General features: G+C 38.6%; 1 protein-coding gene across 1 annotated transcript in view; it reads left to right on the top strand.

Moving 5' to 3' along the window:
* The first annotated feature begins 376 nt into the window (after positions 1 to 376).
* LOC108682585 (adenylate cyclase type 6) overlaps positions 377 to 27,780 on the top strand; it is an 89,100-nt gene continuing 61,696 nt past the window's right edge. The window contains exon 1 of the mRNA XM_018171779.2: positions 377 to 2,078. Within this exon, the coding sequence (XP_018027268.1) occupies positions 1,293 to 2,078 (786 nt within the window). The 5' untranslated portion in view covers positions 377 to 1,292. The remainder of the gene's footprint in view (positions 2,079 to 27,780) is intronic.

Below are 27,780 nucleotides of genomic sequence, written 5' to 3'. Positions count from 1 at the left end.
TGTTTTTTGATGCTGTCATCGTGTCTTTTATCTTTTTTGCTCATATTTTCAGACTGTTATAATGTCGTTGCCTGTTTTGGCTATCCTGCTAGCTGGCGTTGTACGGCGGTTTCCGTAAAGTTCCTCCGGGAGCTTCCGTAAGACAGTTCCGTACATTCCCAATACAGAAACGGGATGTCCCATAACCCCTCACTGTCAAAAACTTTTGTTATATCAAGTTTCAACGCACGAATTGCAGAGTAGTGATTATCCTGATATAGACTTTGAGCTTGAACCACTCTCTTCGTTCTAATAGATTCGTTTTTTTATTTAAATGGCTTAGGAAATCCTTGTTTCGTAACTTAGCCAAATAATGTTCTTACTTTGCAGTTCCTCTGGTCGCTGAAGTCTAATGCTTGACAATTTTGTTGCAGATTATTGGAGAACCCAGACCATCTTACGGCCTAAGAAACTGGCCGTTGTGCGGCGCCAGCCGCCGATTTGCCATGAAAGTTATCCAGTTTCTGAAGAACTTCCAGCCTTCTGAAAGAAAACTTGTCAGAGAAATGGATGTGTTCGGTGAAGGTTTGGCTTCAAATATTTGAAGAGGAATGCTGCTTGTTGAAATTAAACAAAAAATGCTGGTGTGGTGTCCTAAATAAAATGAGCTTTTGTGATAGATGTTGCTATGTCATATGTTAGTACTTATTAGCGATAAATTTAATTGGATTATAGTTCACGTTAAGCTTTTTTTAAATTGTGAAGCGAGTATCACGCAAGTGTATAATTAGTAAAATAGACCCTTAGTTAAATTCAAAGGGATTTTTAAACTGTATCAATTTAACTTTAATGTCGTCGAGAAGAGTGCGACGGGAAATCAATTCAAATCCCAGCTTTCCATGCAATATCCTTGTATTTTTAACTCTGCTTTGAGGTTTACCATAAGAAAAGATAATTTTAACGCGCAATAGCTGAAAATAAACTTTGTAACTCTTGTGGATGAATAATTCGGCAATTAAGTAATAAAGAAGTGTAAATAGTCCATTGTGTCTCGAGGTGACATTTCAGCTTCTTCGTGTTTAAAGCGATCACCAGCTACTCTCTGTTATCACTATCAAGCTATCTTCATCAAACGATGTTTTCATATGAATCCTCGATTCATTTCTCACCTTTTATCGCTTCGACTCTAGCGTTTAGGAATTGAAAAGGTAGGTCCAACTTGCGTTTAAAAATGCCGGTTTGAAGCGTTTTGATACCCGATACGTTCCCGAAATCAGTGCGGAACGATGACCGGTGAATAAATTCGTTAACTTATGGGTGTCAAGTCAGAAGTGGGAGCCGCTGAGCAGGTCGGGCTGCTGGACAAGGCTGGGGAGCCCAGGCCTAAGAGAAGAAGTATTGACGCCGTCAGGAAATGGTCCACTTTTGATGCTCATTGCAGTGAGATTCCGTTGCTGGAGTGCAGCCCGGAGCGAAGAACAGAGCATTACGACGGCGCCGCTGGCGAGCTCCGTGAACAATGTATTGACGATGAAGAGCACTGTCTTGATGTCACGCAGGATTCTGTTGTAACGGAGGAAGAGGAAAATGATGGCACGAATGAAGAAAAGAAAAAGACGTGGAAATTATCATCAGACAAATCCAGACGGATTCAAGCGTACTTTGAAAACGAAGAAATTAGAAGGCAGAGTAGGAGAACGTGCCGAGATCCAGTTCCGATTTCAGGTTTGGACAACCGGCTAACTGGAAGCACTTCCTTGTCTAAAGCCAAGACTCTCTTAGGTCGACCTAAGCCTAGCCTCCGGCAATTGAAATGTCCGTCAAATCCTTGCCTTCTGGAACGCCGAACTCCTTCCAGGTCGAACGTGCTCTCAGTTTCGCCTTCAACACATTCGAGTTTGCAGCGATTCATTGGCCCCAAGCAGAGCTCTCTTGCTGGGCTTCCTAACCAAGTGACCACGGCCAAACAGACCCGATCTTTCGGCTCTAAGATGGCCGTCATCAGGAGCAACAGCGATTCCAAGAGGATTCATGGAGGTGGCAAAACCCAAAGGTTCCGAAACTTTTCTCTTCGCAACAGAAACCACGCCTGCGATGAGGTGAGTGCGATGCAAAGTTTTATTTCACATGTTATTATCTTGTTTGGTATGATTGTTGTTTTGAGTAAGAGAAGCTGGATAATTTTATCGTGAGGGTTGGTCGTACGTGTTCAGATTGATCATTTATTATTTGTTGTACAATCTTGCACAGCGAGCAGATGTCAATTCGTTCTAGGAGTATGGGCATCAATGTCTGGAAGGGCCAAACTACGCACAAGTTTTTCCCACAAGGGATCCTTAAAAAATCAATTTATTCAATTCAAAATAAAATTATCCGTAATGAAATAGCATTTCACCACAACACCGATAGGTTTTTCCTAATTAATGCACTAAACCACATGCAATAGATTGTAATCTGAACCGTTCGGCACTGCAGCGTGGTGAAGTAATTTAAAAGCAATAATTTATCATTACCATGCACAACTAAATTTCGCGCTCGATAACGTTATGTTGGCTCGGGTTGGAGTGGAGGGCTTTCGAAAGGTCCGATACAAAAACGCATGCGGTTCTCTGACTTCTCTCAAAATTTTATTTGAGCGCTTTTCTCAATAATATTGTTCTTAATATGTTTCTCTTAATTGTCCATCTCTGATGAAGCTTTCTTAGGACCCATCTTAATTTACTCATTCTTTCATTTTAGTCATCTTATTCCTACTGAATTGTTCATCTTTCGTTTAATAAAGTCAATTAAAATGCGTAAAAAGTGCAGCATTATCTTCAAATGTCTTAGGGTAAATTAGGGTACAGACTAATTATTGTCTGTAGGGGGCGGATGAGCGAAACTCAGTTTGTAGAAATGGCATTGGTTGAATCTAATTTCAAATTTCGGCTAAAATTTGAGTCACAAATTTAGAAAATTTTGCGTCGATTTCTGATGATGTCGATTGCTAAATCGGTCTACTTCCGTTGTTAAACTGGATTCAGGCGTTATATTAATTAATGGTTTTCATGTAACTGTAAACCATCCTCGCATGCAAGAAAAGTTAGGTTATACGAAGACATATTTGGGAATATATTGATATGACCACTTATTGCATTGTTCCTATTTAGTCAAATGTGGTAAATTTACGCAAACTGACGCATATTAAAAATTCTCATTTACTGAATGCTATTTGGAAACAAGGAATTAAATGCCACTCATTTATTTGGACTTCAGGAAGAGACGTCAGTGGCCAGTCAAACCCTATTAAATGTTTTCTATTATCACGTCAACTTATCCACATAAATTTGGGTTTTATTTACACATTCATTTTCATGTAAAATATTTCCACTTGCCATGATATTTAAAAGTTTTGAGTGGCACTTTGGTAGGACGCCGATGGTGATGCTCAGTATTCTGATCTGATCTTATATTCCTGAACAGAAAACGGGGCAAAATTTGATTCGCGCAATAAATTACTGTATAAAAGCATTTTTGAAATCGATATAAAATCTCTATTTTATTTGAGACACGTCGCTTTTACGGGGCATAAATGCTCGCACTACATTGTGAAATCATTTAAATTATTTGTCTCAGTTCACCTTTGAGGCTTGGTAAAACGCAAGCACGTTTAAAAATATTTTCTTTCATTACAAGGTAAACTATGTCAAAATATCGCTGGCTTTTTCTCGATTAACTGCCACATTCGAAAATGTCTTGATCAGGCAGTTACTAATGAGACATTAAAAATAAACAATCATTTCGACGTGCATCAACTGACGGTGGTTTTGAGTTTACGATCATCGCGATAACATTCCAGTATCATGTAGCAAGTTTTTGTAAGAATTGTTGATTTTAAGGGAAATAGAAATACAGTAATAACGCTTTGATCTGTGTAGTTTTATAGCGACATCAAAATGCGAATTTATCCGCTCCTCCTTACTGTCTTCGTCTCTTTCACTGACTTTCGCCAGCGTCTAACTCGTCACGACTTCATCATTGATGCGCCACAGACCCACAGTACACTTTCGTATAGTATACCAATGTGTTGGTGAAACATTTCGGACATTTTACTCGAAATTTGCGAATATTTTATTCTAAATTCTGGAATTTTAATTTATTTATTTAGGAAGCTATTATTTATTTTAGTTAGTAAGATATTTAGGCACTTAAGTCAAATCCAGAATTCCGGTCGAGCAGCGCCCGTGCATGTGTCGGGGCAGTTGCCGGTCGTGCAGCTGATTGCTGGACCGAGTAAACAAGGGATGCACATGATGACCTGGGGAGCGTTTGCTCAGGCGTAAAAGATTTGTGTCATTTGTTATATAAATTAAACCATTATAGGCGATATTGCCGCGCTATGGATAATCAGGGACGAATAGATATATTACTATTGTAAACTGAGCGTTTTATTATTTAGGTTGTTTATTGATATGTTGTAGGATTAGCCAATATTTTAGTATGTGCTTGTCTGCTATTAAATTAGTTGAACAATTTACTATCGCAAATTCTTACTTTTCCAAAAAATCATCACTAATGATTATTTCGCGCATTGGGTTATCGAACTGCTGTGTAATTGAATCTTCATGACTTGATGTAATAATGATACATCAGGCAAGAGGGCTTCATTGGAAAAGATCTCGTAATTGAACGGGGCCGTCTTAAGTATTTTGAACATTTATCCATTAAATTTTTGCTTGTAATTGTCTACAATAGGGCATAGCCTATATGAGCGTCAAATTATCATGGTTATTTTCTTCTTGCCCTGTAAAATTCTTTAGCCTTCAAGTTGTTAGTTTTTCTTAAGGTTCAGCAGTCTTTCTAGTTCATTCTCCTGCTGTCCAATAAACCCTGTCAGTGAGCTCCCTTGTCCTCCTGCCCAATAAACCTCTAAACCCCGTCAGTGAGCTCCCTTGTCCTCCTGCCCCATAAACCCCGTCCGTGAGCTCCCTTGTCCTCCTGCCCAATAAACCCCGTCCGTGAGCTCCCTTGTCCTCCTGTCCAATAAAGCCTGTCAGCAAGCTCCCTTGTCCTCCTGCCCAGTAAACCCGGTCCGTGAGCTCCCTTGTCCTCCTGCCCAATAAACCCCGTCCGTGAGCTCCCTTGTCCTCCAGCCCAATAAACCCCGTCCGTGAGCTCCCTTGTCCTTCTGCCCAATAAACCCTGTCAGTAAGCTCCCTTGTCCTCCTGCCCAGTAAACCCTGTCAGTAAGCTCCCTTGTCCTCCTGTCCAATAAACCCTGTCAGTAAGCTCCCTTGTCCTCCTGCCCAGTAAACCCTGTCACCTCTTGTGTTGCCAACCCCATTTGCCTTCGAGTTCATTGACTTCCTCCCCTGTAAACCTCACCAAACTTCGTTGAACTCCGTGCTGCTGAAGCGGCAGTTGGCCTCGTACGAGTTTAGTCTTCGTGCCTTTAAATTTTCTTAGTCTTAAACTCGCCAGCTGTGAACATATAAATTCAAAGAATTACGGAATTTAGAGGCCCGGGTACGATCTATTCTTAAACATTCTTCAACCCCCCTTCCCCACCGAGGAGCGTGAGAGATCATTTAGGTGACTATTTATGGTCAGCTGCCTCATGCCCTTAATAAGGATACCTACCGGTCCTGGCTGTTCTGCAGTCATGCTGTCCAGGCTGTTGTGGCTGTCCAGGCTGTTGTGGCTGTCCAGGCTGTCCTGGCTGTCCAGGCTGTCCAGGCTGTCCAGGCTGTCCAGGCCGCCCAGCCTTGACCGCGTCTAATTCCATCCTCCGGTTCCTGCCTCTGCTTCTTATTTTAGCCTTCCTGCGTGCTAAGCGCTGGTGATGGCGTCCAGTGTTTCCTCTCTTTTGTTTCCAGCCAAAAATTCCATCTTATATGAAGTTTTTTGGGGTTAAATCATGTTTTTGTTTGACCTTTTAATCAACTTCAAAAAGGATCGTTTAGTATTACCTAGTCTATAAATAACTAGTTTTAGCGTAGTTTAGCGAGATCGATTCGCTAAAGCCGAAATTTTGTATGGTGATTGTTTGATAATTATTGTTATCGTTATGTTTATTTATCTAGAATATACGCAACCTTTTTTATTTTAGTTTATAATTCTGCTCTATTCTTTCTTACTCCCTTGAAAATTGAAAAATTAGATAGAGTGACTTAATTTCCCACAAACTCCACTAGATCCTCTAAAAAGTAACATATATTTTAAATCAATGTTTCAAAGAATTTCGAAATACTTTTTAGCGCATTTTCTCATTTACGGAATAAATGCACTAAATTGCTCGCCATGTCCGTCCGTCCGTCTGTCCGTGCGTCCGTCTGTCCGTCTGTCCGTCCGTGACTTCACGTTTTCGTCGATGAGAAAATGTGCTCTCTGTCACTCACTGCAGTGAGTACTGAGTTATATTTTTTTCTTATAAATTGCGCCAACTTCTCAACATTTGAATTTATTTGGATCATAGGAATCATTTCTCATAGTTCCGCTCTCAACATGAAAATTTGAAGCACGAAAGCTCACTGAAGCGATCACATTGATCCACATCCAAGACTTCTTCTTTGCAGAATATTTTGAGTTTTCTGGAAACATCAGATTTCCAAATTCGCAAATACAGCCCCTGTAAAAATATAACTCAGTATTCACTGCAGTGAGTGACAGAGCGCATTTTCTCGTTGACGAAAACATGAAGTCACGGACGGACAGACAGCCGGACAGACGAACCGACAGACGTACGGACTGACAGACGAACATGGCGAACACCATAGTGCATTTTTTCCATAAATGAGAAAATGCGCTAAAAACCGAACATAATTTGAACGAACAATTCCTGAATTGAAACTTCCTGAAAATTTACGAAAATTTCAATTAAAACAAAGCAGGGTGCATGCGAGGTCACGGGACGGGTTCCTGTAAGGGTCATGACCCTCTTTCCCGTGCTACAGACTCGCCCTCTAACCGACTGCCTCAGTGCGCTTCTGACCGTGGTGGAGTGAGTGCGTGTCCCGCGCTGCTCCTTGAGTCGAGTCGAGCTCGCCGAGTGCTGAATACAATAGAACTCTTTGTCGGTGCTATACAATCTTCGCCACCGTAACTAGCGTCTCGTGATGCTGCTGTGAAGCAGTATATTTTTTAAAAAGAAGAGTTTGATTTTTTTATCGGCCTGGAGCTGGAAACCTTCAAAATATCGTCCCGGGTGAAGAGCCCTGACGTGAGTTGACATTTGTTGTGGCGTTAGCAAGTGTCACAAGCATGTGTGTACCGGTACTGTGTTACCGGCGCTACATCACTTCATACAATAGTTATTAAGTTTGATTTTTTAGATTATAATCGATATTTGAAGTGATTACAGATAATCTAGAAGATAACATTTAATATTTTACCGTCCAAGTAAGAAATTTATACCGATTTGTTCTGTCTGGTGATGCAAGAGTATTTCTGATTTAATTTTAAACGATAAACATCTGATCAAGTGAAGCATGTTAACTCTCGAAGCTAATTTTTATGAATATCCTTTCAATTCGGCTCCAGTTTCATAAACTTAATTATGGATTATTTTTTACGCAACGATTATAGCAAACTTACAGTGTTGAATTATAGCCCTTTACTCTCACTGCGTAATGCGTAACTAAACCGCCGATATCTGGATGGAAACGTGAGAACGTGTCAATTGATATCGACGTTATCGCCGTATTCACGTGTCAAATTTATCAGCAATATTTGTTCACACCATATAAAAACTTATAGAGGTCTACAATAATATAATGTAAATAGTTGCTAAACACAAATTTTTCTAATATTAAATGCATGAATTAAGGAAATCTTATGCACTTTATGCTATAAAAATTGAATCATATCATGTGTTTGGCTGTACATTCACGAAAATTTCGTTGGCTTATATATATGTTTTCTTACTCGATTATTTTGAGTCAGAATTTTGGATTAGGTTTTCAAAACTGCCAATTTCTAGAATTAGGTTGTATTTCTTTCATCGTTACCGTACGAAAAACTTTCGAAAAATCTAGTGGTGAATAATAATTTATTATCAATCAATGAATTATTATATGTATAGCATTGGTATAGTATTTATAGCGTGTTAGTCTGGCACCCTGAATATATAGGGGGTGTTCAGGCGTGTATCCGCAATACTTATAGTGTCGGGGACCTTAAATTTTATTCTTAGTGGGAGCATAGGATAAAATCGTTCAACTATGACGCTGGGAGTGCACCAAAAATTGAAAATTTTATTCTTAAGTTGATTCGTTTGAATTAACTTTGAATCTGCCCAACATTTTCTCGTATTTGAAGCGAGAGACGTGTAAGAGCTCTGTATAAAATGAGAAATGTGACCTTCAAGCTCTCATTCGTTATTAAGCACACGTCATATTAACAGGATTCGGGATAACAGGATTCGGGATAACAGGATTCGGGATAACAGGTTTCGGGATGACAGAATTCGGAATAACAGGATTCGAGATAACAGGTTTCGGGATAACAGGATTCTAAAACAGTCGGGATTATTGACTCCATGCAACGCCGGTCTAACCTGTTAGTTATGATCAACGGTAAGCAAGAAGAAATTGTTTCCTTGCTGGGCGTCCACCAATGCTTAAATTCATATATGTTAAAAACGATCGCCTTTTTGGAATTTTTTACGAGAAAAATTGCAAATTTTGGATAAAAATCTTAACTTCCTGTAATGAAATTACACAAGTCTCCTGATGCTTGAAGGTCAGATTTGATTTTCTGTTGAGAACGAATCACGAGAATTCGGTTCGCGACTATAATGTAATTGTTTGATCATGAATTCACATGAGATATTTTTTGTTTAGTTAGTAAAGCGCCTTTAATTAATTAAAATACGAATTATTAGGTATTTTGGAGGTGACTTGAACTGATGCGCTTCAAATTTACTTGGAGAGGCCGATTTATCATGGCGATGACGATAAACATTAATCATTTGTTCCTAAACATAACTTAATTACCACAATAACTGTTCTATTCTAAATGATATGAATTACTCAGGTACGCGCTGGAAATAATGCATCATGTTCCCTATTGTAACCGTCGAGCATTGTTAGACACAAATAATTAATGGCTTCGTTATCAAACTGGCAGTGAAACTCAGATATACATAGCGTCTGTCTTGAATGAAATTATTATACTTGAAGCGTACAATAACTAATATCCTGTAATGAAAATGCCGTTCAAAATATAAAACTTGATTCAATTACTCGACTTAATAAGGTTTGCTTTTAATACATTTAAATTAGCTTGGAATAATCTGATTGATGACAAGTATAATATGGAGTTTGATCATGTTTTTATATGTACACAAGAAATATAGGATTTTTTTACGAACTTGATTCAATTCAACTCCTAAGATTTTAAAGTGGCTTGATCAAATATTTGGAAAGAATATTATAACTATCGCTAATTGAAATTAGTTGATAATTCGCTATGGTTGTGGCTTTATTGCATGTAGGAAAATTCATCGTGTCGGTAAATTAATAAATTAATTTGATCAGTTCCGAGAAGTGAGGGAACTTCTGTAAGATGAACTGATTGATTAACGGAGTATTCCTGACGCCACTTGTTGACTCTTATCTCTTCAGGCAAATGAAGTTGATACATCGTTGACTATGAGTTGATTTAATCCACATTACTTTAACTTGAGGTGCATAGCAAGGCCACATCATAGGCAGCGCCTAGGCCTACCCAAAGTCGAACTTTGCCCCTCATACCCAATAAAAAATTCTAGACTGACTGTCAGAGGCCACTCGAAAGTCCATAGCTGACTGTCTCCCCCTGACCACACCGATTTATTATTGAGTTGTACTGTCGATCTTTGATATAATATATGAGGAATTTTCGAGTTTCCAATTCCGTGAATGTTGAATTTTTTAATTTCCAGTGGCCTGGTAATAATGTTCTGCCTGTCACGTGTCTTGAACTGAAGGTCTCTATTTATGTAGATTTTTCAAATTAGTTTTCATAAGATTCGTGTGTTGACAAGCCTAATCGCTTGTTTTTAATTATTCGATTCTGGAGTCGAAATTCTTCAGCACGTGACAAGATATCTACGCTGCCTGACCTCGAACTGTTTTAATTTTTGTTGAAGATATTTGCGGTGGATAACGAGTTTAAAATTAAATTTGTGCTTTTATTTTTCGAATAAAAAGGCTAGAATTTTCATTATATTTATCCAATATGATATAATTCTTTCATTGAGATGAATATGCTTCAATATCAGTATTCGGATAATGAAACTCGTCTCATTGATATAATTTTTCTTACTGAAATAAAATTAAGTTGAATGTAATTAGAATGTTTGTAGCCAGTGCAGCTACAATTCATTGAATTGAATCGTTCTCTTTTTCCCTGCTCAAAATATATTATACTTTTGTGATATCTTTCTCTGCTGTTTAAAACAAATTCCTATTTCTGTTGAGCTACTGTCATGCATTCAAGTCATGAAACTTCGCCGATATTAATGTTTCTAATTTTGATTACTAGCTATATTCTTTCTCTCGCTTGTTGTAAGATAATTTTTCCCATTTTTAGTTAGCAGAAACACATTTTTTCATCCTTTATGGGTGAATGACTTTTGAATCACACCCATATTTCAACGTACCTTCTTCTTGACTGCGATGAATTGCGTATATTGTTTAATGGAATACTCCAGAGCTGAGGTTTCGTCACACCTGCTGCGTGGAGTTTGCGCAGGTGTATTCTTCACATTCACATTCATAAACTTCACAGAAACATTTTTGACCATGCAAATTGATTTTGACCAGGCAATGATTTTTCATTTCTTTGAAGATCGCTTTGGGCGAACCATCGTTCATCCCAAGGGTAAAGTCATCCCAACATGCTATATTTTTATTATTGATGAAATAAAATCTCAAATCATATTCTACATATGTGAAGAAGTTTCTACACTCAAGGTGATTTGTGTGGGGGAGCCGTAGTAAATTGAATCCTTACATGTGATTGGATTCTTACACGATTGATGTTGACTATTCGTGATGGGGAACTTTTATTTCCGCAGCATTCATTTTTGTCAGTATTTGGTTACTGACACCATTTGAAAGCGTTAGCAACACGAATCATAATGAAACAGAAATGTTTGTAATTTTTTTTTACACTAGCCACCAAGTTCAGGACAGTGTCTGACGTGCAATGAATGATTAGAAACTCTCGGCCAGTTAAGAACAGCATTTTCTTCTTTGTACATAAAGTGTATTTACGCCGCCCAAGAATAGCTATCGTCTAAACCAATGTTTAACGAACTCAGCGACCGGAGATGAAGCAGAGATTGAAATTATTTAACGTTTGTTTACAATAAGTATGATTATAATAAGTATGAATAAGTATGATTACAATGAGTGAGTGAAAGGTATAATTTTCAGGTCCTCAGTAATCAGTAAATGTAAAAATAATATACGTTTAAAAATTACTTTTTAAAGACAACACTTCTAAAGAATCCAGTGTCTCCAATGTTACGGATGTACAAAGAATTTCTAATTTTATTTCGAATATAATTTTTTCAAAATTATTTATTCTGTCAATTGATTCATGCATTGCCTAAGACTTCACACAAGTATGCAAAATTCCAGATCAATTGGACGGGTAGAAGTGTGTCAAATATCGATTAAAATATTTGTAGCAGACAGACAAACAAGAAGTGAAGTTAAAGAGAAGTGTCGAAAAATGTACTTACATTTATCCCAGAAACAGAGTAAGTGGTCGTACGGCCAATATGTAAACTACTGTATAGAATAAAACTTGAAGGCGAAGGGTGAAAACAATTATAAAATAAACGAACTTAAAGCCGAAAATATTCCGAGAGTTTTGAAGCCTTTTTTGAGAAATACAAAGTATACAAATATGGAACAAGTGCAGAGGAGAAGCTATAAAAAATAGTACGACAAACCATCATGTAATTTAAAATAATTCAAAATGACTACTGTGCTGGTATAAATTACAATGACAATTAGATACAATGACTAAAAGCATAACAGAATTTAAAAGAACATACAAACTTATAGTGATGTAAACAAACAGGAGCACGTCTGTCGTGGAATCATAAAACAAATTGAGAAATAATGAGGAAAGCTTGCGACGTGACGTCGGACTTGACTCGAAATCTCAATGAGAAAAACCAAATAACACATTGTGGGATGAATTTATGTATTTTACCGTGCCTTGCTTATATTGGTGCAGACAATGTGTGGAAATTATTTTTTTTATTGCGCACACGATTTTCCAGAACTGGTTTTTTCATACCAGAATTATTAGCTTTAGATATTAAATTAGCATGAGTAGATATACAGTTAACGCATAAAAAACTTGCTTCTGTACCCACCTCTTATCAGTATTACTGCCAGAGTTATCTACCTACTCCTGGTAGTAAAAACGGTGCCTAAAAGTATGAATGAGTGAATAATGATGGCTGAGGTGGGGGCTGTGGGGTGGGGGAAGGCGGGGGGCTGCAGGGTGTGAATGGGCTTGTATATATACAGGGGAAGGGGGGGGTGAGGGGTGAGAGGGGAGATACAATGGCGGAGGAAACTGTGGTGCACCTGATGAAAGGCATGTGATATGTGGGTGATGAGTTGGCAAGTGATGATGGAGGTGATTTTGGGCGTGAGAGAAGAGGTGATGAGTGGACTACAATTGTGAGAGGAAACAACTGTGGCTGCGATTGGAGAAGGTAGGAAGATATTAAGAGAGCTTGTGGAGGCTGAGAGCGAGGTGGTTGGAGGTATAAAAGTTTTTTAATTATTGGTAAGGAAGCAACATTGGCAATCAACAATGTAGAGTTTTTTGGATTGTTAAGTGTATAATTTGAACATTGGTAAAATCTCTTATGTTGAATTATTGACTCAGTGTGAGGCGTCGTCGTCTGGTTTGTTGCCATAAAGTTGTCTCTGAGATGACAGCGATGAATTTGTTACGTAAGCACAAATTCAAGCGGTAAAAGTCTACGGAATTGTGCTTAAAAATTTCACTTATTTCTAAAAATGCGTAATTGTGCTTAAAAATTTCACGTATTTCTACATATGTGTAATTGTGCTTTAAAATTTCATTTATATCTACAAATGCGAAATTGTGCTTAACAATTTCACTTATTTCCACAAATGCGTAATTGTGCTTTAAAATTTCACTTATTTCCACAAATGCGTAATTGTGCTTTAAAATTTCACTTATTTCCACAAATGCGTAATTGTGCCTAAAAATTTCACTTATTTCTACAAATGCGTTCATTTCTCTTAAGAAACGTTCTGTTCTTATGCGCCGTCATTTCATGCGCGGATGCGAATTGTGTGGTAAATATCAATCAACAGCAATGATTTTCATGTCGCTCATGCCCAAATTTGTTGGGTTGCTGTATAATTAATATTTCCATGTCGTGTTTTGAAGCAGAGCTGATTGATCCAATCATAAGTTACAGATCATTGCTGCTGTTATCATTAAATCCCTTGCATTTAATTTTTATGAAGTTTTGAATTATCAAAAAACCGATGTATGTACGTCAAAGTACACCTTAGTAAGTCTCAACTTGCATTGTAATTAACCAGTGAATATACTTCAATTGAATAGAAATGAGGCACCAAAACTATGGCTGAACAATTTAGCCGCTGTTCTTGTTGAACTTTTCATTACTTGTTTTACATGAACACTGAAACTGCTCTTTTTAGCGCATTTTCTCATTTATGGATAAAATGCACTACTATTGTGCTCGCCATGTCCGTCCGTCCGTCTGTCTGTCCGTTTGTCTGTCCGTCTGTCCGTGACCTCAAGTTTTCGTCGACGAGAAAATGCGCTCTCTGTCACTCACTGCAGTGAGTACTGAGTTATATTTTTAAAACTTCTACTCTTGTCATCGTTGAACATTTCTTCAGATTTAATTGTTGAACATTTGTACTAGTAGTCTTATTGTGCTGAAGAACACGTTATTAAAGGATCTGCTGGCGTCCGACCTGTTGGGTAAAGCCATTGCCTTAAGGCTTAAATGAACAGATGACCACCCTAATACCACCTGGGTCTCGATCACCACGCATGCTAGCTAAAATCTNGTCCAACTTCACTTCCAGGATCAGAGGGATGGAAGAGTTGAACTACTGGGCCGGGAGAGGTTGAGGCACCTGGGTCTGTACTCACTGCGGAGGAGACTTGAGAGGTATGTCATTCTTGACACATGAAAAATGTTAACCGGAATAGCGCCCAACTTCGAGTGCGAGTCCTTCAGGATTGAGACATCACAACGAGAGAAGGGGGAAACTGTGCAAGATGTAACAGATCTGCAGTCAGATTTCAATCCCTGCGGGAAGGATCACTTTCCGTGGCAAGGCGGAGGCTGTTTAACGTCCTACCGAAGGAGCTAAGAGAGGGTAAGTTCACCCTGGAGATTTTCAAGAGACGACTGAAAGTGTTCCAGGGCACAATCCCAGATCGATTTCTCCGGCAACACTACACGCGGCGAGAAGCAAGCAACAGCATCGTGCATCAGCTGGCCCAAATGAGGGCGGATGAACGATAATCAGAGGCCGCAATCCATCGTGGCCTGGGACTGCTATGTCCGAAACAAATACCAAGGATACCAAGGACAGGCTGCCGTTCATTGGGTGTAGTGCTTGACAGCCTTACCTCCACGGGGTGTTGTGCTTGACAGCTTTCACTTCCTGGGGGTGTTGTGCTTGACAGCCATCCTCTTCAAGGGCAGTTGTGTTTGACGGCCTTTGCTTCATGGGGTGTTGCGCTTCACAGCCTTCGTTCGCTACATTGGATGTTGTGCTCCACAGCTTTCGCTTCATGGGGTGTTGTGCTTGACAGCCTTCCCTTCAAGGGCAGTTGTGCTTGACGGTCTTTGCTCCAAGGGGTATTGTGCTTGACAGCCGCTCTTTATTTCTTGCACGCACGCATACAGAGGTTAGGCAAAAAATGAAAACACCTGAAAAATTCACAAAATATATTTAGTATGGTGTAGGTCCACCATTTGCGGCAATTATATGCCTCAATTCTTCGAGGTATTGATTTATACAAATTGTGAATTGTTTCCAAAGGAATTTAAGCCCATTCTTCAGTTAAATCTCCCTCCAGCTCCCTCCAGCTCAAATAAGATGTTCAATTTCATTAGAATGTTCTTCGTGCCATTCTTAACAATTCCATCTGTATGGATGGGGACATTACCATTTTGAAAGATTACATTCTTCTCCGGAAACAGTGCTTGAATCAAAGGATGAAATTAATTGGTTCTCCTAATTTTCTAATAGTAACGGCTGTTGATTCTTCTATGAAAAAGAATCATTGGTCCACTGGATTTCCAAGAAATAGCACCTCAGATCATCACAGATATCCCGTCATGTTGTACGGTTGGGAGGGGGCAGTCGGGATTAAAGGACTCTTTTGGCTGTCGCCAAACGTAAACTCGGGCAGAGGTTGGAAATGAGGTAAACGATTATTCGTCAGAGAAAAATAACATTTGTACACTGCTGGAGTGACCAATTTTGGATGTTTTTTCACCGCTCTAAACGCTTTGCAGCATATGTATTTGGAATCAGAGGTTTTCTAATTGCAGTTCTCCCATATAATCCAGTTCTGTGCAGCTCTCAGCGGACAGTCTTAATGCAAACTGGGTTCTGTAGGTGTTCATTGAGGTTTGTAGTAATTTTAACAGCCGTGGTCTTTTGACTGCACCTCACAATTAGATTTAGGCACATGGAGGTCTCTTATTGTGTTTCGCTTATTTTGTCCAACTCCTGTTGTACATCGAAAAATAAAACCGTCAATTGCGCACTTCCCGCTTATTCAATAGAATTTAGGCTTCGTGTTGTCACTACCGAGAAAATTTCGCTACCAATAGGCCGTATAATGTACAAGAATATTGCTTGAATGTTTACGACATAGGTTAATATTGCGACAAATATTTAAAGGCTTCGGAGCCACGAGCTGCATTTTGTACCATGCACACGCTTGCATGCTGCTAGCTAATCAAGCGGGTAATTAACGGAGGCTCGCATACTCTGGACTCGAATTATATGCGTCTCATTATAGGCGCTTGTTTACACACAAGTTTACCAGTACAATCCGCTTGGTGTTCCCTGATTCGTTTTCTGTGAACAGATAGTCGGCGATTTCTGATCGGGTGATCGCAGACAACTAAGAGGGCGTTCCTGGATTCATGTTAATGGTACAATCCATACGCGTTTGCATGGTTTGGCATGATTCTGACCGACGCAGTGTTTCATCTTCATGCTGTTATTTTGAAGATTTCATCTTCTGTTACTGCCACTATGCCAGTGCCACATGATTAGATCTATTATTAGAATGTCATTCTGTCCCTCTGCTATTCCTGCTGTCGTTGACGCTGGGTTTCGAGTGATTTTATTAGCTTTTTAGCGCATTTTCTCATTTATGGAAAAAATGCATTATTGTGTTCGCCATGTCCGTCCGTCCGTCTGTCCGTCCGTCTGTCCGTGACCTCAAGTTTTCGTCGACGAGAAAATGCGCCCTCTGTCACTCACTGCAGTGAGTACTGAGTTATATTCTTTGTAAATTAGGTAATATTTTTAGGTAAATAGTAAAAATAAAATGATGAGAAGACTTATGCTAGTCGGCCGATGAGTTTGGTCAAAAGCCATTTATTTGATTTCGATTAAGTCTCAAAAAAAAAACAATTTTCAATCATAATTGTTTGTTAAAATAAATATTCCATTGAAAAACTATTTTTTGTCTTTCATGCGTCGATCAGTAGTTAAGAATCATTCAATTCTGGAATGAATCTGGCAAGTTATATCTCCAGACCTGCACTTTGATATTTCTCTAGTAATTGATATATAAAAATAAAATTTTAATTCGATTTTCTATGTTTTTTTGTTTTTGCTACAACGTTTTGGAGTCAAATGTCATGTGTACAGGTATTTCGTTTTTTCTGGTGTTTGAGGAGACATTCCATCAAATTGATCTCGTGCTGCTGCTGTTAAATTGAACATAGAAGACACGCAGCCAATATTTATTCCATGGATATTCAAATATTTTTTTTAAATGAATGCCTATTTTGAAGCCCTATTAGAAGTAAAACATTGACCATATCATGATCAGTATTTTCAAGGACTCCACCCAGTAAATATTGTGTAATATGCCATGGCTTTTGCCATACCGAGGTTTTGGAGCTAAGAATCTTGGCTGTCTTTATTGTTTATTGGGCGCGCGATTGTTTCCTCTAATGGAAAATTTCGCCGATCGATTCCGTGGCAGAGCCTCGCAAGCGTCCTCTCATTCGTCGTTTTTCTTCTCCAAAAATTTAATGTCTTATGCTGGAATGTAAGCCGGTATGAGAATATTTCCTACGTATCAACTGTCTTTTTCCTCGATTACAAATTTACTTAGACAGTATTTTTTTTGTTGGCGGAAAGTAGTTATTCTTCTAGTATCGAACGCAGAGTGTATATTGTGATTACCTCCTGGATAGTTTGCGTTTAACGCCTTGCTAGAACTTGTCTAATTATTGAGAGGATATTAGCTTAACTTCTATACAAAATTAGGATATACGAGTTAAATTCGTCTGATTTTGACAGAATACCGTACAAGCTAAATCCAATGCTTTAGACAGGATACGAGCAAAATTCTTTGCTTTAGAAAGGATACAAGTTGAATACAATGCTTTAGACAGGAAACGAGCAAAATTCCTCGTTAGTGGCAGAATTGGAGTTACATTTTGAATGCATGAGAGAATAATAACGGTTCCTTTCTTACTTCGAACTTGAGTTGAAGCTATTATGTGTTGAGTTCTGGTGAACGAGGTCCTTGATACACTCAGCACGCAGAATCGATGTCATTATTGCATCAGCTTCTCCTTCGAAAAAATCCTTGTCGCTCAATTCCGCCTTGCCAGTCGGCACTCCATTTCTATTCCAGTCGAGGGGCAGTATTCCGTCAAATGTTTTCTCTGGAATCTTTTTCGAAATTTTGCGCTAAGTTCCGATCAAAGGCCCGGCTCTATCACCAAATCTTGCCACGTCCCTCTAAATGAGCCCTCGTTTCCGATAATAGGTTTTATTTCTCTCTTGTTACTCCTAAAAATCAGTCCTCAGTTTTTACGCAGTACCTGATCTATCACCCAATATCCGGGCGCTTAATTTTGATCAGAGCTCACTTTCGGCTTCTGTAAACATCCACGTCGCCTGGACGTTTCCTCATAAATCGAACTTCAAGTTGGACCTTTTTGGATGCCGCACCACCGATGGTGTTCAGAAAAGAGAAATGGATGGAACTGTTTAACTGCTCGTGCATGTGGTCACCAGGGAAATCAAGGTCATTTTTTAGGCAATTAAAAATCAGTTTCAATAATAACCATAAGTACGTACTTCATATTTGCAGGATGTCTGCAGTCTGTCTAATCAGACTCATTGGCATTTCTTGCGGATAAATAAAAACTTCATCGCAGCAGTTCGTGCGGTGACTGTTAATTTGAACAGCTTACTGAAGCATAATGCCCTAAATAATTAGGTACAGTGCGAAATGAGCTAATGAATGATAATTGCACATGTTGAACCGAATCTCATCGTAGCGTGACATAGCGAACGCTGACATTAATTATTACGTCTGGCAGTCTTCGCCTCACACGCTTGCAATGATGAATCCCGCGGCAAACTCGTCTGTCCTGCGGCACTGTTTTGACAACCGTTATTTCTAATTTTTTCTACTTGGCAGATTAGAAATTGCTTTGGAAATAATGATAAAACATTATTCCAGGTTTAAGGTCTGCTTACTTTTCCGCTTGACGATTTCATTAATTGCTTTGGTGCAGCTTGCCTATGATCTTTCTTTAACCCACCCAAATTGCTTCACGTAATTCCTGTTCAATTTAACTTTCTTCAAGTTCATTATTATTGGCGTTGCTCAGAATAAGTGGATTAAAAAGTGCAAGCATGGGCAGGCCTGGCACAGAATTAATTAATATTCTCGAGCCTTTTTAGCTTAATTAGTGAGCACTCCATTACCAATAGTTCAGCATCGATGATACCGAAGTATTCGATACCTATGATACCGGCTTTGCCAAAGATTTAAATAGCATTTGTTTAAGATATTTTGAACACTTTACTATCCACTGCGGAATTAACTAGACAATTCAGGTAAGAATTCAAAGACACTGCAAAATACCTCATTGCTTGTACTAATATTTGCTAAAAGCTTCATGAAAAAAAAGTTATATTACGTTAAAGTTGTGTTGATTAATGCTTCTGACATTAATCAACACAACACGGTCAGAAAATAACAGAACCTTTAGGTTTCATGTTGCGTGAACTTCAGTCGTTTGGTTTAGTTGCGCTGGCAAACATTCATTGGTGCGTGATTGCTGTTCTGCGCCTGAGCATCAATCACAATCAATTGGACAGCCCGACTGTTCTTGTACAGCAAATTCCTTGGCTGCCGTAAACGCTGCCTGACGTTCGTTATTAGTGAATTGTCGTACTATGCCAGATTGCTTGCTTATTTAATTGTTTTCCTTTTGTGACGATGAAAGTTTCTTGATTGCAGGTGCGAAACTTGTTTGATAACAAGTAAGCATCATTAGTTCAAGCACCTGATTTCCTTTGCGAATGTTGAGATGAAGGCAATTCAAAATGTTTAACAAGAATAACAAAATGCAAGAATTGCGAACAAATGATGCAGTTGGGAAAATCCAAGTGGTGGATGTAGAAAGAAAATAAAATATTGTGTCGCACATTAGCACGCACCTTTGAAAGCCGTGACTAATGCAGTAATGCCGGGTTATGGAAAGCTTTGCTTACTTTTGTGGTGATGTGTGTTATTTTAGTTACATGAGACGAAGGACGCTGATTATTATTATTATTTTGTATTGCTATGAACAAAATTAAGCCATTGGTAGGAATTTTATTCTATCATGAATGCTTCATTTGTTGGCGTCCAAGAGTTCTAAAATAATATTCAGTAACCGAATTCAGCATCGCATCACACAATTGTTATCGCACAGTCTCTTCCTCATCATTCATATTAAAAAATTCACGAAATGCATTAACCAAATTTCAACCAATACCTTGCATGTATAGTGCATCATGAAGTTATTTTTGTCTTACGGTTGTTATGGTTGTAGCTACAGCGTCCGTCTGTTCGCTATTTTGTTGATAAGAGGTTTACAGCTCATCACATCAGCTGGCTTGTGCCGGTGTTGCTTGTGTTTTTGAGGCTCGGGTGCTTGTGCATTGTTCTGTGATCATTATTCGGTGCCCCGACGCCTGCACCAGCATCATCATACGGTGCCCCGACGCCTGCACCAGCATCATCATGCGGTGCTAAAAGATGATGCTGGTGATGATGCGATCATCTTGATGATGCGATCATCTTGATGATGCGATACAAGATGATGCGGTACATCACCGATGCTACAAGACACGCGATAACGGAGGCTCTCATCATCAAGGACGAGTCTCCAGCTATCAACTTTTAAACCACTGCATTCATCAGGACGTTGTAATTGTTCTCGGAATAATTTCAAGTTTTGAGTTCGGGCCGTATCTAAGATACTCTTGTAGGGTTCACCAACACAAAAACTCGGCCTACATGATCGAATAGGTTCATTTCATCACTGATAGCATTCAATTATAATCACTTTATATCACAATCCGTCCACTATAGTTTAAACATTCCACGTGCTGGCCAAACTGATACTTCATTGGAGAAGAAGACAAAGTCTCGAATATCAAGTCTTGGACTTGAGGCTTTCCTAAAAGAGTAAAATGAACAATAATTAAACTTCTGACTAATAAACTAAAGCAATGAATATACAAATAAAATAACAAAACACATTATTTACATCAATTCGCACATCATAGTTTAATTATACACGTCAGGACCTCACACACTATACATACCGACGCTCGGGCTTCACACCGCACAATAATCTAGCAAATCGGGTGGAAATGTCTGGAGGATGAATTGAAACATACACTTACTACATATACACAAATTTAAGTCTTGTGAATATGATGTAGGTGCTGCGACCTCCCACGCTTGCCAAGTTCTGTCATAAATTTGACGTGACCGGTACAGGCCATCTCATTTGAATATTAGATCCTAGCATGCTTAATATGAGGCGAGTGAATGAAGTTCTGGCATTTCGACCGCACCTAACAATATGCATCTACTTATGAATAATTAAGTAACTAATTCGTATACAATAGTAGGCGTATATTNCTCGTTTGCGATCACAGCTAACAGTTCACTTTTCTTGTTCAAAACGGAATCCGAGTTCGTGTAAAAACATTTTAAAACTTTTTGTGTACTTTCACTTTGATGTATGCGGTTACTTCCTACATTATTTACAGGCCTTGATCTACGGACATCATTCCTACTAATTACTTGTCCTCCCTAATTGCAGCGCGTGTCACTGCAGCACGTCTCACTGCGCACGTCACTGCACATGTCACAGAACGCATATCCGTTTAGCAGTCGCAACCTGCATTGCATATCGCATTGCATAACAAAACATAACACTATATAGGTATATCAATTTAACTGAAACCGCGAATAATTCTTTCATATCAATAATAATGAATTGAAAGTAGGGGTAAATTCTACGGAATATGTCAATAGCGGAGAGGCAACGCAAGATGGTCAACTCGGGAGCTCCGTTCATATGAAACAAGTATTTTTTCGTGCCAGATTTCAAATGGGGGCTGAACAAGCTGGTCTAAAGTTATCGGGGGCTGAAACGGGAGCTGAATAAGCATGTGTAATCCGTGTAGATGAATCACTGCTTATAAATCTATTAATTACAACGATCCCTCATTAAGAGCGATTGGTTGAATCTTGGGATATAATTCAATTAAGTTTGACGATCTTGAAATTTACTCGTAAATATCCTAAATTTTTTTGTATCGTAAATCTTCAGCTTCGTTATGCGTTTTCTGTTTGGTCCAGTCTATGATTTTCGGAAATACAGTGTTCGGAAATACAGTACATCAATGCCCGTTGTTAAGAGCTGGGAATTAAATCCTTGCGCATTTACATCATCTTGGTTTTAAAAATGCGCCTTCATGCCCAAACATTCCTCTCGTTTAACGTTGAATCAGTCATGAGTTCATAACATTGATGAAACGAAGTCTTCTAGTTTATCAAGAGTTACGCAACGTCTGCAGTTTCTCTTTTAATTCATCTCGAATCATTCTAGACTGATGTTGCTTTGACGAGCGACTTAGAGACAAATTATAATTACGCTTTTAAGGAATCCTAGGATTGAATAATTCAATAACAAATTGCGTTCTGTAGAGAAGTAAAAGGCGTAACAATATTATCCTTCAATCAAGTGAAATCCATTTATAATCTGTATGTTGAGTTTTCCTGCACTCTACTCAGAATTGATTAACTGATGGCTACTGATGCTAAAACAAAGCCAAACAGTTTGATTATCATGTTCAATGTCAGTTACGGCGACAATAATTTTATATTGTTATACTACCCCCATGAGCAAAATGTCGTACCTAGCAGGAAATGTCAGGTTGAATCAATGTTGAAACAACAAAACTCACGACGTTGAAACAACGTTGAATATTAGTTTAGAACGAAAATCGAATCAACGTCATTTTTTCAACGTCGTACATTTTGGCGTTGTTTTAACGTTGAAATCGCGTTAAATTCTGGCTTTAAAATCGCATATATATTTGCGATCTTACCGTCGGATGTCATTGCGATTTCGATCAACGTTGAAACAAAGTTGAAATGTACTACGTAGAGAAACGATGTTGATTATATTTTCATTCTAAACTAACATTCGACGTTATTTCAAAGCCGTGAGTTTTGTTGTTGATTCAACCTGACGTTGCCTGCTGGGTATACTGTACGCTACAGAGTCTGCATAAATTCATGAGGATTCAAACCATGAGCTCAAGTCCTCTAATGAATTCCGCCTCTTCACTCCTGCATTCAGTAACGCGCGTCGACTTGCTGGTTGCCGAACTGCAACTCTGATAAATTGAGACCGGTGATGCCCGATCACATCTCGGGATGTTATTTGTGGGTACGAATGCTTTACTCCTTCTTGTTATGCTCAGGCAGACTTCATATCTCACCATGTCTCTCTCAGCCACTCTGTTAACATTCTGAGCTGAGACCGGCACCGATTTTGACCTTACTTAGCCGGACGGAGCTGCGTAACAATAACCGGCTACATGTCGCTAAAACCGCTGCACCGTTGCTTATTCATCTGCAGGGCATTCTTCTTACCAGCTCCCACTTGACATAAAGTGCATTCTTCTTTCAGGATCCCACTTTTCTATTTACCACTCACTATACAAAGAATTCTTTTTATCGCAATTTGATAACCGTTTGACTTGACTGAGGCAGTTTTTTTCCAGCTTCCTCTTGCATGGTAACGCACTCTTTTTACTAGCTCGCACTTGATTTTGACATTCTTCTCACAGGCTCCCAAATGTAAATGATATATGATATTTTTTACTAGAATCGCAGTTGTATCTATTGTTTATTTATCTGCATCTGCATGTGACAGAATCTTCATAGTTTTGAATGATTCGTTCAGATAAAGTGTTCGTGGGATTCTTTGTTGGTGAGATTTATATTTTTTGAATGATAAACAGATTTATCATCTATTCTAATAAAATTTTTGATCAAACTTCCATTTCTCTAATTTTTATTTCAGAAAATTTAAAATATTCTAAGTATCGCAGTTAAAATTGTACCTTTTTTCAGTTTTAATATTTCGGATTCATTGTTCGTACTGATTTGTAGAATATCTGTTCGCGCAAGAAATAACTTGAGTTCATTTATATAGAGTTTGAGTATATTTGAGTATCGTCGCTCCTTTCAAGATGGATTTTTAGCGCATTTTTCTCATTTATGGAAAAATTCCCTATTTTGCTCATGTCCGTCTGTCTGTCTGTCCGTCCGTGACTTCACGTTTTCGTCGACGAGTAAATGCGCTCTCTGTCACTCACTGCAGTGAGTACTGAGTTATGTTTTTCAGTGTTGTATGCGGCAGCTATTTCCGTTTCAAATCAGCTTGCACTGCAAGCTACATCAAATCTTTACCAGCTGGTAACACGTGTGATTGATGCCGGTCAACATCATAATTATATAGTTAGTTATACGATCCCGTTGAATGGCATCAAGGTTTGTCACCGATAGCGCATGCAGTTTTTCAAAAGCTAAAGTGTAAAATGTATGCCTCGATCATGACTCATTTAATTGTGTTAAGATTGGCTACTTGAATAGAATTTGAGGTAGGGTCCTTTACGCATTTTTTAATAAATCAATAAGTTCCAAACTAAACTCATCTACTAGATTGAACGTCATTGGAAGCAATAGAAGGAAAAGAAAATTCTCAACCGTTTATATGACATTACAGAAAAGCTCTATCTTGTTATGGCTTTACGTAATTCCAGAATTTGTGAGACTTGTTTATAATGCACTAACTGGGCGTATAGTTTCGGTCTCTGTTGCCTGTTGTACTCATTTAATCTGTACGTTGAAAGTTTCTTGAAGGTCTTTGAAGAACTTCAAAATCGTCCGGTTGAGTTTATACTCGAAGTTTTGGGGGAACTAAAACTTGTCGCCAGAATTTGGGATAAGTTGTCGGCCCGGTAGAGACTGCAAAAGTTTCTCTAACATCTGCTTCCCAATTCGAACTTGGAGGATGATTTACGGCTGCTGGCAATCTTAAATCGTGACATTCTCTCAATTATCTGATATTATTTCATCCATTATCGTTTTACTAGGTATTTATAATATAATATTATTGAATAGGCGCTCAAAAAAGTGTACCCAAAAGAAGTTCACGGTAATTTATGCTCATTTATTTCCCTGCTGCAGGACTAATGTTCGTTGCCCGACTTTTTCCGCGTCTGCTCTGCGTATTGGGCCGGTATGCCATTAATTGTCATGGTCACCGATTAGTTTAATTTTGCATTCTTCATTTTTTTTTTGTTGTTGGATAAGGGATCAAATGTTAATTGTTAACACACACAAGACCTACAATAAATACAAACCATATTGTCATGTGCGCAAGTATCACGCTATTTTATAATTACTATGCATTGAAATGGGCCGTTATAGGAGTTTCTTCGGCGTTACGGCGTTATAAATAAATTGAAATCCTGTGAGCTGTACTTGAAATCAGGATATCAAGCTGTTATTTGCAATACGGGTGGAGGAAACTGAAAGCAGATGAAAGTGAAACTGTAGATTTTATTTATTGATATCAAACGCAACATCCTATCCGTATTGGGATATTTTTGCGCTACTGACACAGAATTTACGAATTGAATGAAAATGTTAGTCAGGCGACATTCATCCATGAATATTTCTATTCATCAATCGATTTGACAGTGACACACATTCAGCATTGCTGATCATACACAGCCAAAATTTCCAGCCATCTTAGCAGTGGCCGACGATTGACCGAACAAAGCGCGCCTAAAATGCGTACAAACCTAACGCAAATGGATGCTCAGCGGACGTGTGTATCTAACAGTGATTTAGCTACGCCAGACTTCTCATGCTCTGTAGCGGGCTTGTGAACTGTGTTGTTGACAGTAAATTATTGATGGTATATTCTGGGACATGAAAAGTGTTCTGAAGGTTTGGTCGCACGCTGAAGTATAAAAATCACAGCCAACTTGTGTAACTCGTGCGTCATACTCAGAGATGAATATATTCGTTGAATACTCAATGCAAATAGTTAATCTAACTGATCGTTCGTTAATCGTAAATTAATCGTTCCATTTTAATCCTCATTTAACTGTAAATTATCAAATCCTGATCATTCGGATTTGTTGAAAGCTCTACACTTCTCTAAAGGTCCTTTAAGACATCAATTAACTTGTCTTTCCAGAGAAGGTAGAGAGGCGGCATAAATTTCAAACCAATGAAGAGAATTTTGATCCGTTAATAATGATCAGTGGCTCGTGATTCCAGAAATTATTGTGATCGTTTACCTTAGATTATTTGCGGGAAATTTTTAAATTTATATCTCTGAGAGTGAACTAGTTAGTACATATAAAATATTTGCAAAAAAATACTTGGTATGCTCACAGTTTGATTGCGATTTATCTAACAATATTACTCGCAAAACGATTTGTGAAAGCTGCGCTAAACTCAACTTTCCCGTGAAGTTCCCAAAGTTTGGGAACGCGAACTGTGAACAAATTTCCCATGTGAATTGCTGATTCCCAGGAACTCGTCTGCCCAATAAAATATTTATATTCTCTGAATTGTGGGAAAATGTGAATTCATCCATTGTAAATTCTTAACTGAATGGGGAAATAAATGTTTTGATGATATTTAGAATTTGTTTATCATATGCAAATTAATTCTTAGCTAATGATTTTGGTGAGTTATTTTTGGATTAGCTTTTGTGTGCTACATATTGTCGTTTTGAGCATATAATTTTGATTCAATAATGTTATCCATATGCAAGTTGAGACGTCAATTTAACTTGTAGGACCATCGCTGTTGGGGGTCTCTCGTCAGGATACGGAAGCCCGTTTTTCTTTTAAAATCTCATCTTAGTTCGAGCCCTGCATTTGACGCAACTTAGGGGCTCTTGAGAGGAAGTTAGCAAGAAAACAGATGCGACGAGTGTTGTCTGCCCGCTATACATATTTATATATTATTATATATGCGCACTTGATAACCGAATTTTGTTTTCACAGATTAAACCCAACCTTTACTGTTGATATGTCGACGATATCTTCGCCATCATTCGAGACGAAAATCACAGCAGCGCTTGGCTATAAAACTCAATTCTGTTTTGTGTTCACTTACGAATTCGGGCAAAATCACACGTTGCCGTCCCTGGACACACTAGCTGGCGCATGACGATATCAATTTAATTGTCACTAAAGTTTATCGGAAACCTACAGACGTTGAAAAGGTCCTGAGCAAAGAAAGTGAATGTCCTCAGCGCTTCAAAACCAGCACCATTCGCGCCCTCATACATCGAGCGTTCAAGACCTGTACATCCGCTCCTGACTTGAAAACTGAATTCCGGACCTGCAAGCAAATGCTTGTAAACAACGGTTAAGCGGTAAAAACATATCGACACAGAAATTTCAAATACCTGCACCGGCATCACCACGCGGTGCCCCGACGCCTGCACCAGCATCATCATGCGGTGCCCCGACGCCTGCACCAGCATCATCATGCGGTGCTAAAAGATGATGCTGGTGATGATGCGATCATCTTGATGATGCGATCATCTTGATGATGCGATACAAGATGATGCGGTACATCACCGATGCTACAAGACACGCGATAACGGAGGCTCTCATCATCAAGGACGAGTCTCCAGCTATCAACTTTTAAACCACTGCATTCATCAGGACGTTGTAATTGTTCTCGGAATAATTTCAAGTTTTGAGTTCGGGCCGTATCTAAGATACTCTTGTAGGGTTCACCAACACAAAAACTCGGCCTACATGATCGAATAGGTTCATTTCATCACTGATAGCATTCAATTATAATCACTTTATTTCACAATCCGTCCACTATAGTATAAACAATCCACGTGCTGGCCTAACTGATACTTCATTGGAGAAGAAGACCAAGTCTTGAGTATCAAATCTTGGACTTGAGGCTTTTCTAAAAGAGTAAAATGGACAATAATAAAACTTTGGACTAATAAACTAAAGCAATGAATATAAAAATAAAATAACAAAACACATTATTTACATCAATTCACATATAATAATTTGATTATACACGTCAGGACCTCACACACTACATACCGACGCTCGGGCTTTACACTGCACAATAATCTTGCAAATCGGGTGG

This window comes from Hyalella azteca, unplaced genomic scaffold (assembly GCF_000764305.2).
Source record: "Hyalella azteca isolate HAZT.00-mixed unplaced genomic scaffold, Hazt_2.0.2 contig14624, whole genome shotgun sequence".
In the NCBI taxonomy this organism is placed as follows: Eukaryota; Metazoa; Arthropoda; class Malacostraca; order Amphipoda; family Hyalellidae; genus Hyalella; species Hyalella azteca.
This window is presented reverse-complemented; position numbering and strand designations above follow the sequence as displayed.